Here is a 13,553-nt window from a genome sequence, read left to right as displayed (position 1 = left end):
CATAGGTAATTTAGTCACTTCTTGTCAACGAATTGCTTTGAAACAACGAATTCTGAAATACGAATTCTGTTGTAACTTAGTTTTTTTGTAACCTCTTTGGGAATTTACTTTTACAACGGACTTGTATTTTTTTACCTGTGCTGTTTGCCAGCAAGTTACGATACATTCCAGTTGAACAATTTACAAAATGGTTCCACAGCAGTCTTCACTTTTATCTCCGAGCGGTTCCAGCTCTAGCGGACCATCTTCACCAGAAAGCGAAGGCAATGTCGATATTTTTCATTCCAACTTGAAAATATCTGAGGATATTGTTCAGACGAATTGGAAAGCAAATAACGGACACATAAAGAGACCAATGAATGCATTTATGGTCTGGTCGCAGATTCAGCGACGAAAGATTATGGAGAATGCTCCCGATATGCACAACGCTGAAATCTCAAAACGACTTGGAAAGAAGTGGAAAACGTTGGACGAGGAGGAGAAACAACCATTTATCGAGGAGGCCGAGCGATTGAGGCTTTTGCACATGCACAACTACCCAGAGTACAAATACAGACCACGAAAGAAGGTAACGAAACCAGCTACTAAAACTACTACTGAAAAACCTAACGGACACGTTGTATCTAAAGGACGAGTAACTAAGCCAAAGTTGAAGGCTAATAAACCAGTACAATCACAACATAGCAAAGACCGAGTACCTAAACTTAGGTTAACAATTGACAAAAAATTCAGAGATAGTATTCGTGCAAGCAAAGCTGTTGAATTGGCACCAAATCAACTGACGCCACCAGCTGAAGTTCCCAGTCCTTGTGGAAGCCATCCGGATTCTCCAATGGAAAACACAAGTATGTACGACGATTACAATTGTACAGTAAAACCAATCTACTCTCAACAACAACAAACCACGACGACGCATAGGATCCAACAACTTGAACCTATTCCTTCAATGTTATCTGTAAGTAATACAACATTGCATCACCTTCAACAACAGCAGCAACAACAGCATATTTCCCTGGTGGATAATAATCAGAACTTTACCTCGCTTGAATATCCATTCGCTGCCGATTGGCCTGCACTTGATCTAGGCAGCATGCTTACGAATCTTGGAGATCTTTCTGACGAGCTGAGTCCACTAGATTCATGCGACAGCGGCAGCACACACTTCGAGTTCCCAGACTACACAACGCCAGAGGTGAGCGATCTGATCAACGTAGACTGGCTGGACTCAAGTTTATTATAGATTCATTTTTTATAGAGACATATTTATGTAAGATTATATTCCACGTTTGGACTAAATTTAACAACAGCCTTGGACAATGTTTGTATATTTTGTTGCTGATGATGAACCTTGTGGCCTCGGCTTCTTCTTCACAATTCATGAACTTTTACAGGACACAGTGGAAATTGTATCATAAAAGCTATTTATCATTGTATGCAATCATTTTTTATGTTAATTTTTTTTAATCATTATGTATTACTCTCGCTGCTTCCCTTTTTTAACAAACTATTTTTATCAATTTTTATATTGAATCTTAATTTTGTGTTAACGATCAATAATTAATGTTTAATAACTGGGTACATGTACTTTTTAAACCAAACTGAAACTGTTGTTTACGGATGCAAATCACAGCCTTTTTCACAGTTGTCACATTTCCTTTTAGAATAATTGTAATAATATTTCTTGATAACGAGTTTCGTCCAATCAGATTACTTGTAACTGGCGGGCCAGTATGATTCCCAAAAAGTATTTTTGCAACTCGTATATTTCTACAAACAAAAATATTACAATATTTAATAATCTTAATGTCTGTATAAACTGGTTTGGGTTTTGTTACTTTAACTTAATATTTTTAACTTAGTATTTTTGTTACGTAACTCCTGCAATACATTAATGGTGAAAATATGCAAATGTCCTTCCCTATGTTTTTTTCGTAAAACCTTTTTGATAAAAAAATAATAATGATGATTCCAGTTTTGTATCCATTCATTACCTGTGCTGATTAAACTTCCAGATACTGTGTTTTCATAAGTCGAGCGTTTTCATAAGTCGAGCGTTTTCAAACCTTGCTTTATAGGTTGGGGGTGGGGGAATGGGAATGTGTTCATTTCATGTAAATAAACTCTGTAACTATAAATCTAAATATTATCTGTAATATATTTTTGAGTAGAACTACCGTTGATTTGATACGAATTTGATAAAGAAAACAAATTTCTAGTTAAAAAAAATAAAAGAAAAAAGAAAATTTATGTTATGTTTCATGGTGTTTCTAGTTGTTCTATTAGTAGCTGACGTGTGCTATGAAATGATGATGCAAACATTTTGTGATGATGAAGACAAACTTATATTTTATGGAGCAATAAATGTGGTGTGTATGAAAACGTGTTTGTGTGTACGAGGTTGCTCAAGTCTCGGATAACTGAAGATAACCATATCAGGATGACCATGGATGAAATTACATTACGAGATAACCAACAATTCAGCAGGCAGCTGCACGACTCAACTGGCAAGCTAGGCTAACATATGTGATGGTTATGTATTATGTACCTAAAACAGCTGGGGGAGTGTATACAATTGTTCTCTATTCGCCTCAATAGACCCCTAACAATACCCTATATAAGCTACACACAAGTCTTATTAAGTTCCTACTTATTTCTTTTTAAAAGGTGCTAACTAAAGTGCAGGCCGCTTATATATCGTCATCAGGCAGAGTTCCCACTGTTACTTAAATCTACATTACCCTGAATTTAATACCTTCGTACTTCAACAATTCAAAACAAAATATATTGTTGCATACTCATGCTACATATTAATTAGTAAACTCAATGCTATTATATGAATACAAATCATAGATTTTATATCGCGATAATTAAACATATATACAAAATAACATTAACAAAGTAATACAGTATTACCAGGTCCATGGTATTACATTAAAAATAGTACACTAAATTTATATTTAAGTCCGTACTTAATTATAGTAAAATAGGCCTATACCTGTACAATTAATGCAAGCAGAATGTTGTTTATACACTGAATGGGTTATTTACATAAAAAGGGCGTTCCGAGCTAACTCCCAACACAACTTCACAAGTGAATGTATTGCTTCTGGAGGTGCTACTATACAGGGTTACGTAATAAGCAATTTAACAGGGTACATTACCGATAAACAATCTTAGAACGCGATTGTATTTTTTCTAAACAGCAAGTTTGTACAGCGTCAAATTTTAACAAAATAAACACATTGTACTGTATCTGCAATTCAGCATTTATCGACAATTAGGCCCATTGATGTCACGTCTATATAATATATCTATATAACAATTAGGTCAATTGATGTCACGTCTATATAATATATCTATATAACAATTTAGGCTTAATTCTGAGATAGGAGACACAATGCAAAACTCGTGTAACCTTCTCAGATACCATATCTTACAATTTTAGAATACAGCTACCGTGATATTTAATGAACGAATACAGCTACAGTATTTTGTCGAAAGTGTGTTCCTTATGATGTCATGATTAATGTTGAAATATTGATTGTTGAAATATTTTTCATTGGTTGTTAAATGTTACTTTCGTTCTATGTTGATTAGTGAAGCGTTCCGCAACCGTTGTTGACCGCGACCCGATGATTTTTTTTTATAGAATTCTCGCGACCCATCCAGTATTTGAGTCACAGGCGCCCCCCACGGTGGGGCCTTTGACAATGATACATGGACTTATACAACATTTTATATATCATACTGTTAGTTCATCGGACACTTGTGACTACATTTTTAACTGGATTGATATAGATTTCAATGTTATGGTTCGTACTGTTGGTTCTTCGGATTAAATTTATAATAGATTGCAATGTTATAGTTCGCATTTTTTCTACGTCGTGCATTAGTATTGAGTTTATCAGTAGGATGTTCACCGGCAAATGACCCTCTCGTAGCCTTGACCTACATCGTATGTTGTCTGTTGATTACTGATTGATTCATAAAATAGCTTACTCCTCCGTACAGCTGGAGCTGGTTATCAAGTGGTCCGTTCAAAAACAAGCCTAGCAACAATTACTCCAATAATTAGGCATCGTGTATAATAATGATCGCATCCTTTAGTTATTATAGTAGAAGTATTAAACAACTCTTTGAAATTTCATTCGAACTCTTTGAAGTTACCGTTTAGTAAATCCTAGATTTGATAATCCAAATAGTGCCATTCAGAAACACAGAAGAATGTGTAATCAAAATATTGTATATCCTATTCGATCACGTTGAACCAAGTAGAAAAAGTTGAACAATGGTAGATATTATAGCTCTCGAAATAAAACAAGAAACATCTCGGAAAACCATATTATATTAGATTATGTGTTTAAAGCCTACGTTGGTTGCTTCGGCTAACTATTAACGAAATGTACCGTATTTAATATTATAAACAATTATTATTAAACAAAATACTCTTTTTCTCTCTCTCTCTCTCTCTTGTGAGGTTCACACACCTTTATTTAATTTCAAAACAATCATTTTGATAAATAAACAATTATGTTTGTAAATTAAATATATAAATATTTTCATTTATAAATATTAAGTTTCCCCTTACATCTTAAAAAAAACTCTGCAAGAGATCATTCATACATATACATTAGCCTACATATAAACTGAAAACGAAATACTCTGAGATAGTTTTCAAACAGTACTAAATACCAACTTGCGCTGAGAAGCCTTTTGATTTGATTTTTGTTTTGCTTTATTTAATTTCAACTGTTTTTTTATATACTGTGATTTTGTTTGACTTTATGTAGTTTTGGCATAACTGCTTAGAACCAACATTGGGCAAAATTGTCACTCGTTATTTTATTTCTAAACGAAATACACAAGATGACCTTTGCTGTCGTCGTCGTTTAACTAATCTAAGCCACCGTACCTGCGTCATTTTGTATTCTTTATTTATCCTTCATATAAACTAATATAATTCTCATTATGAATACATTTATAATTCTGATACGTCAGGTTCACTGGCATCAGCATTATCGCTTTGTGTGACATGGTGTGATTCTGGTCCTACAACTTTTAGCTATAGTCCTAGAATTCGTGATTTTTTGTGTAAAGGATTGAGATTTGATGTTGACACAGCATTAGGCCTTCAATAGCCACCTACCTGCATCTGTAGTCTAGGTCACAGGAGGCGGGTATAATGACCTCAGGCTGGGCCACAAGTTCGAGGTCCATTCGTCTACGAAATTAATATTAAACCTTTACACTTTCATATTCATTAACAATTGTACGGTTAATGTATGCTTTTTAATACGTTTTAAACTTTACAAACGTCTGTATCTCCCTTTAGACTTTCTCGCTATAATGAGAGAGTATCGATATTAGCCGATTGCTGATTCAAGTTATCGACTGAAGGCTGTAGGCCTACGTTTTTGACAATACAAAACAATTCAAGTCTCAATCTTGTCACGGTCTCAAATAATCAAATTAAAACAATAATAGCAAATCATTAGTATTTTTATTTAATTCGTCACAAAATTTTCACCGAAAACCATGAGACCACTATTATGATAATCAGATATACTTTTAGTATAGTCTGGGTTCCAGACGGAGTTTTGGCCTAATAAATATAGGTAAAAAGATATGATTTATTTGCACATAATGGCTTGTGGAGAGCTTGTATTTTCAGACAAAAATGGAAACGTCGACTGGTGGACTAACATAAAAAATAATACAGACTTGGAGCAAGTCTATACTTTTAGGTGTAGGCCCTAACTATTAGGTGTAGGCCCTAACTATTAGGTGTAGGCCCTAACTATTAGGTGTAGGCCCTAACTATTAGGTGTAGGCCCTAACTATTAGGTGTAGGCCCTAACTATTAGGTGTAGGCCCTAATTATTAGGTGTAGGCCCTAACTATTAGGTGTAGGCCCTAACTATTAGGTGTAGGCCCTAACTATTAGGTGTAGGCCCTAACTATTTTTTTAATTTTTTATTTATTTTTTTTTAATAATGTATAATAAGGTTGGTTATAAGTCTATTCTGTTCAAATTCCCAACTTCCGTTCGAATCTGTGACAATTAAAATAAAACAATGTTTCTATTCTATTAACTTTAATGCATCACAGATTAACTGCAAATGATCTATTAGCCCGGCTACGGATCGCAGCAGTGGGTCCGTCAATTAGATCATTAGGCCCATGACGTCACATCTACTAAGTATCTATCTCCACTACGGTATAAACCCAATCGGAGACTTCGCGCATGCTCTAACGTCTGATTTCTACGATGATGACGATACCTATATACTCACTATTTTGCATTTATCGCCAGGTAAGGGCCCGCTATTGCCAGGTAGGGCCCGGTATCGCTTGGTGAAATTTCACTCTCCCCTGGTCATGCATGAATACATGAACATTCGCTAGGCTATGTGTGTGTTTACTCAATTTACATATAATAGTTTGTTTCGATTGAGCCACACTTTTATCACTGTTTTGTATTTAAACAATAATTTCAATTATATTAAATGTCAGTTGTACTTACCATAATATTGTATCAAGGCAGTGTAAATAATCAGTGTAAATAATCGTTATTTACAATATGCATTATAAAAACAAGATATTTATATAATTAGGTAAACAGGATGTGTTCGTAAGTAACAGATTATTTATTCTTAAGCATTTGCGTATTAAAAGCCAAGCTGGTTTGTTTGTCACCCTTGTTACTTGGTCTATAATAATTTGATTGAAACTACACCTTTAGGCTACAACGGTAGCATTCGTTCATACACTGTGCGTTCTATGTTTTATTTTATTTTAGTATATTTCATTTTTTTTATTTCAACCACATCCAACAGCGAACAATCGCCAATTACAGGATGCCTTAAAACTCTTAAGATATAAATAATATAGAATAGATATAAAATATACAGATAGACATTCAACAGACACAAATAAATAAAAACAAACAGATACAAAATAAAAACTAGTCAACCGCCGACTCGATCGCTGTCGTATGCATGGCCTTAATGGTCTATGCCTATCTCAGCTGGCCCCTTGGTCTATGCATGGCCTCAATGGTCTATGCCTATCTCAGCTTGCCCCTTGGTCCATGGCCTCCATGATCTATGCCTATCTCAGCTGGACCGTTCACGGATAAAATGTTTCAGTTAAAATACGGAGCGTTTGAGGGAAGGCGGGCAGCCTCTCTGAGTAAAATAAGGGAAGCCCGTAGAAGACATTTAATATAGGCTTTAATGACGTCACTCAATCAATAGGTGACGTATGATTTAGTTAAATACCGGTAATTAACAGTATTCATTAATAGAACTTGAAATGCTGATGAACTCACCACACAGTTATTATACCGGGGAATGTAGTATTTTCTAATTTGTTGTTTTAAGTACATGCTTAAGTTTTCTTTTTTTACGACCAATTCTGGTGAAATACCACAAGATTTTGCCGAAATTTAATTCCATTTGGAACGAGGAACAGCTAGCATAAGTTTAGTTTCGGATCACTTCACAAGAGGAACTTTTGTTTAATAAGAAAACCTTGGGCGAATGACCCTATCAAGCCCTTCCACATAAGCCCCCTGCCCATGTAGACTAAACGATCGCTAATAAATAACTTAGCGGAAGCGATATATAACACATGTTTGTACCTTATCCCTAGGCCTAAAGTAGCAAGCAGAAACTTATCATGGTCATACAGGTAATCACGAGAGTTTCATGCCGAGCGACAACATTCTATACAATTATATTTAGACTGTGCTTATAACACCGTCTCTGTTATATTGTCTGCTTTTTAAATATAGAAATGAGCTGATGGAATATTGTAATCATTTGAGTCGATTTACGGTACGGTAGGGGCTACTGTACCTAAATAACGAGCGATACAGCTTCACTAGTCCTGGGCCAGGAAACTCTATTTGGTTAAAACGACGTCCCGCAAACAATAAGATGTTACCACCAGATAATAGACCCTTCCTTCTTACCTAACCTTCTATACAGAAGTACCACTTAAGATGATACGGACATTTTCTGTGATGCTGGACAAAATATTGAAATATTCATGGAACAATCTATAACTAAAAGGTTTATACGGTGTGTGTGTGAACAGCATAGCCCGTTGGTTTGATGCACAGACGTACCTTGAGTCAAATCTAAATGAATGAGCTCAATCAATCAATCAAGACATGAATACACAACATTAATGTGAACTGTGTGAGTTCATCCATAATGTGACCAGCCTCTACCATCAATCTTGTATAGGCCCGGTAGGTAGGTAGACACGTTTATCGGAATCGGTAGGTAGGTAGACACGTTTATCGGAATGTGAGAAAAATAACCTTAGAACATTACACCAAACCATGACGTAAACAGATAAATAAATAAACGTGTTTGTTTGAGAAATATAAACACTTGTGATTACTTGTAATGATAAGAGGGGTAAGCCTAAACTATGTTCAATGGTCCCTGTGTCTTGTGGCCTCTGTGTCTTGTGGCCTTGTGAGACACCCTGCAGCTAATCCCACCTACAACAGCATGGCTAGCCTGATTTAAAACAGATGTGTTTGTAAATACTTCACAATTTAACATATTTCAGACAAACAAATTATATATTGTAATATTTGTACATAACATGTGTGCTACATAATTGTAACGGTTTCGTTTTGTGTAATTTGACAGTCCATTGGTGTATTTTAAAAGCAACGGTTTCATACGATAATTAATGGATGGATGAATTACCGTTCTCAATCGTTTTAAGCATGAATGCTTATCGACGAAGATTTCGGTTAACCCTGGAGGTATTAGTTTGTAATTCCTCCATGGGCTAACTTAGCACCAGGTTGGTACATTTTTAGTTCGGTGGTCAACTGACGCATTGTGACAGAGGCAAACATTCAGTTTTTACCGATTTTATTTTCAACCTATCATTCTAGTTTGTCATTGATTAGGCCTAACAGTTGCTTAATAAACCACTGAGTAGTTTTGCCTCTATGCTTAAATATGTATATTTATTTTGGGGATTTATAAGTCATATATTATATAATTAATAAGCCCCCGCATTGCGAGTCATCGATGCACATGTTATGTTAGCGGACATTTATGTTAATTAATGGACTTTTGCTTTCATTCAGAAATTAGTTTGATTTAAATAAATCGAATGACAGATTTTAGACATATTAATGCATTTTCTAACATTAAAATTTATTTAAAACGAATAAAATGGGTATATTGGAATGCCAAACAGTACATTTTACTCAGATACCGTAAGCTACTGTATAAATGGGAACAAATTTATCAACGTGTGTCTGTATTCACCAATGGGTATCGCCGCCATGTGTGTGGCTATGTATTCGTTATGGAATATATCATATTATCAGTAGTGTTTTTAATTTCCTCGTTACATCCGAAAAACTTGTCTCTAGAAATACCGTTGGATAATGTATATCAATAATCATGTATATCGTCATCTGTTCGAACGATATTCTGGCCTCTTTCACATTAATGGAAAGACCCTACCAGAGGGTGGGGGAAATGACCCAAACGTGCCCTACTTTAGAAAACGCCACTCAATATAATTACCATACACTTTTGAAATAATAATAACTGTTTACATTGTATGTAAATACATATCGCATGCATTGGCCCATAAATGGCCTATAGGAGGCCGTCTTGCAGCTGCTGCTGTGTTTAGCTTTTACTGGCGGTTAAGTTTAAACCCCATTTCCGTTTGTATTCAAGTTGATTTCCATCGCGTTGGATGCTTTCATTCGGAACCATTTAGCCAGAAAGTAAGATCAAAGGAAGGATCAACATTTATGATATAGTTCTATCAATTATACGGATCAGCAGGCGCTTAAGCCGTGTCCCGACACGCTTCAGCTACCGATGGGGTAAGGACAGACTCCTAAATGTGTTTATTTACAAATTCAAATGGCAAAACGAAAGAAAATTACAGACCATCACCCGCTGATCCTGTAACAGCTGAACGTCTGTTTTTAAAAGTGAAAATTGAAACCCAGATTTAGTGTGGGAACTTAAAACTTATTATATTATAATATTATTTTTAAGTATAATTATTTTAACGAGTGTTTGTTGATTGCCATTATATATATATATATTATTATTATATTATATATTATATATTATTATATACATGCATTACGCAGGCCTATGTATCGGCACTTTATGAACCGTTTCTTATATGCATGGTTTTATTTCAAACACTTAAACTGACTGACCGCGAGAGACACAACCCATAAAAAATTAACACACATTTTTCATTAACTGTACCTATATCCATATTATGGATAGGAGAGGATCGTAACATATCTTTGTATCTTTTGATAACATCAAAATCATCCTCAGTAAAAAGCCCTTTAAAATCCCCTGCGTTAATAATAACCCCTTCATAATATCCACTTTGTATTTAATTACACAAGTAAACCAGGGAGCTGTAACCAGGGAGCTGTAACCAGGGATCCCTGCTGTAACCAGGGATCCCTGCTGTAACCATGGGCCTAATTTATACGTAGTCCATATTGTAATACTGTATTGTAGTTTAGAGTAAGGTGCAAATTGATGTAATTATCAGAATCTGATAGAATTGATAGACCTTGCTTATTTCTCTTCTCGACATGACAATAGTAAAGTGTTCTTGGAGGATGGAGTGATTACAGCTTGATTAAATCATAGTAGACGAGTTATATACTGAATTAATTCCTCCATCCAAGATTAGATGAATCTAGGCTGTTGATTACAAACCTTGATTGGGGTGTAATTAGCGGATTACGTAGGGAGGTTAATACATGGTAGTAATTGCCTTGATTTGCGCTCATCATAAGATTATATTGGTTCCAACTTTCACGTTATTAAGTCATACTTAAATTAGAATCTGTGAATCAACTTAATTTTAATCGCAATTGACAGTATCAATGTGCTATAAATGGAAAGAAAAATATCTACGTATACATTACGTTGAACCTCTATGAACCAATACAGAATACTTACTATTTAGAAACGATTTAGATATCAATTAATATATTATAAGGCTAATCCGCCAAGATCTTTGAATCCACGAGTGTTTGTATTGATTAATATTAATTATAAATGCCAAATTTACACACAGGATAGATCAATGAGAGGAGATAAGCTGCAATGTGTATATTGTTAGCCTGTTGACCAATATCGAATTTGCATAATAGGACACTGTATGTTACAAGACTAAATACATGTAATTTAATTTGTTTCAGACGTAGGCCTATTCGTAAATGACTGGTAATGACGTCATCATTAGTAATTAGGCTTAGATATTATGTTACATTGATTGTAGGACAAGTAAGTATTAATCACGTTTGATGTTGTACATATACACAGTACGGTAGTAAATAATATTGATGAATGAGTCAGATTTAGTACGTCACACTAAAAGTATACGAGGCGACTAATCATTATAGAGGGCGTGCTTTATGGAATCGATTCGTGAGTCAATGAATCAGTCAATTAAATTGGATAGTTTACAGTATGAGAAATTAGTGAAATTGTAATAATTAAAGTAGGCTTAAACTATAGTATTATACTGGGTAATCATAACATATGATATAGCAAAGTCTGAACATCATGTGTTTGGTCCCATCACTACCGTATAATGGTGGTAAGGGTCAGGTAGCAAGTATATAAAAACTAACATTTTATTTCATTTATTTATATCGCATAATTAACTACAGTTAAGCTTGGATCCCACTAGGACGCAACGCAAGGACGTACGTGCAACGCAAGCGAGTTGACCAATGCCAATGATCCATCGCTTGTGATCGATCACTTGCGTTGCGCTTATGCGTCACGTCATAGAGTGAGGAAGAAGCGTTACACTAGGGCAGGCATCACAAAACGCGTTACCCGTACTTAACCGGTTATGTTGTCCTGAAGAATCCTTAATCTTTCAATCCTGTACTTTTTTTCACCCGTATGTAGGTGGTGTTATTTATGTATTGCGGTTTCTATATTCGTCTGTGAGTTTGATTCATGAATGAGAGAGGTTCGTTTATTGGAAATGAGAATAAATTAAGTTCTATAAATAGAATGTGACTCATCGCCACTGACTCACTCGACGTGTTTTCTGTGGTATATACTCAATAAATTGTTTTCCATCATTAAAAAAGATCAGTCATATTTTAATAGGTCAAAGTGTAAACCACATGTGAAATATAGAAACAATTTGTATAGGGTCAAAAGTCTACATTAAAGATTTTTTTTTTAAATCAAAATGAATTAATCATAAATAAGGATTAAGATGATGATGACTTTGGAGAGATACTTTGATGATAAAGGTTACCATAATGTTGACCTCTTGCTCAACCATGCCCTCTACGTTTTCGACTGCCGACTGAAACCCCTATACTATGTACAGTAGTAAGACGTACATTCTTCACATTACGTCATTCTTGGGTATTATTCATGTGACGATAATAAGTGGATATTGCATTTTAAAGACGAAGTAAGTTTAGTGTGAGACCAGGGAGATTTTCCTGAAAAGAAAGAAGGTAAGGTAACTATATGCTGTACATTACATTACATACATTATTATTATTCGCCTTGGTAAGTTTTTAAGACACCATTACACACAAACGAGCACCCCCTTGTCCTTGTACCTTGCTAAGTTTTTAAGACACCATTTAATTACACACAAACGAGCACCCCCTTGTCCTTGTACTTTGCAAGCGTTGAAAGCACTACTCAGCCGCCCAACACCCCGTCTATTTACAGCTTTAAGCTGCTTAACCTTGGCCTACAATTGAACTTCTTTGCGTTGACATTGAACTTGGTCTACGTCCAAGCTTAAGACACTGACCTTCTTTAGGAATATTTTCAACAGATTTGGGAGGGTGTCCACTACCTTAAATAGGGATTGGCCGTAGTGTTATGTTCCCTTTTATTTACGGGGAGTGTCTCCTGGGAGTCATATGAAGCGAGCCTGTCTACTTACTGTGTTACCCCTCCTCTTATCGCACATTTACGGTGATATAATATTGTATCCTGGATTGTAAAATGTCTATGCTACCTTATGGTTATGTATCAAACGGAGATGATAGTGTTGATCGGAATAAATTATTAGTAACGATTATCATGCTAATGTACCTTGATAAGGTTGTATTTGTTTTTCGAAACAAATCAAAAAGTTCTATCCCATCAAACGAATTAAAATGTTCGTGATTTCGTGTACTTGGTTATATTCAATGTATTTTATAATAATAATAGCGAAAATATTTAATACTAGGCCTATTATTAGAGCGGGATGATAGTAGGCTTGGTCCTATTTTATGAGTTTGATAAAACATTCACAAGGAACATTCGACGGAAACCACGAGTTCTAGTTTCTATTATAATATAATAAACAATGTGTACTTTAAACAAGCTGATTTATAACATTCCCCTGGAGGAAACCCTGCACATACTGGCAAGTTGTATTGCGTTCCCGCTGATACTGTAGTATCAAACTAGACCTGCAGGTACTAGGCCTAAAGGCCCTTACTGACCTGAGTGCAAGAAAACACAACACTGGGGAAA

The 13,553-nt window shown here is 35.2% G+C and overlaps 1 protein-coding gene across 1 annotated transcript; it reads left to right on the top strand.

Annotated features, from left to right (window-relative positions):
- On the top strand, window positions 1-2,228 carry LOC140062895 (transcription factor Sox-11-A-like). The gene has a single exon (XM_072109283.1). The coding sequence runs from the start codon at window positions 188-190 to the stop codon at window positions 1,238-1,240; it is 1,053 nt and encodes a 350-aa protein (XP_071965384.1). The 5' UTR covers window positions 1-187; the 3' UTR covers window positions 1,241-2,228.
- Window positions 2,229-13,553: the final 11,325 nt, after the last annotated feature.

Source organism: Antedon mediterranea, chromosome 11 (assembly GCF_964355755.1).
Source record: "Antedon mediterranea chromosome 11, ecAntMedi1.1, whole genome shotgun sequence".
Classification (NCBI taxonomy): domain Eukaryota; kingdom Metazoa; phylum Echinodermata; class Crinoidea; order Comatulida; family Antedonidae; genus Antedon; species Antedon mediterranea.
This window is presented reverse-complemented; position numbering and strand designations above follow the sequence as displayed.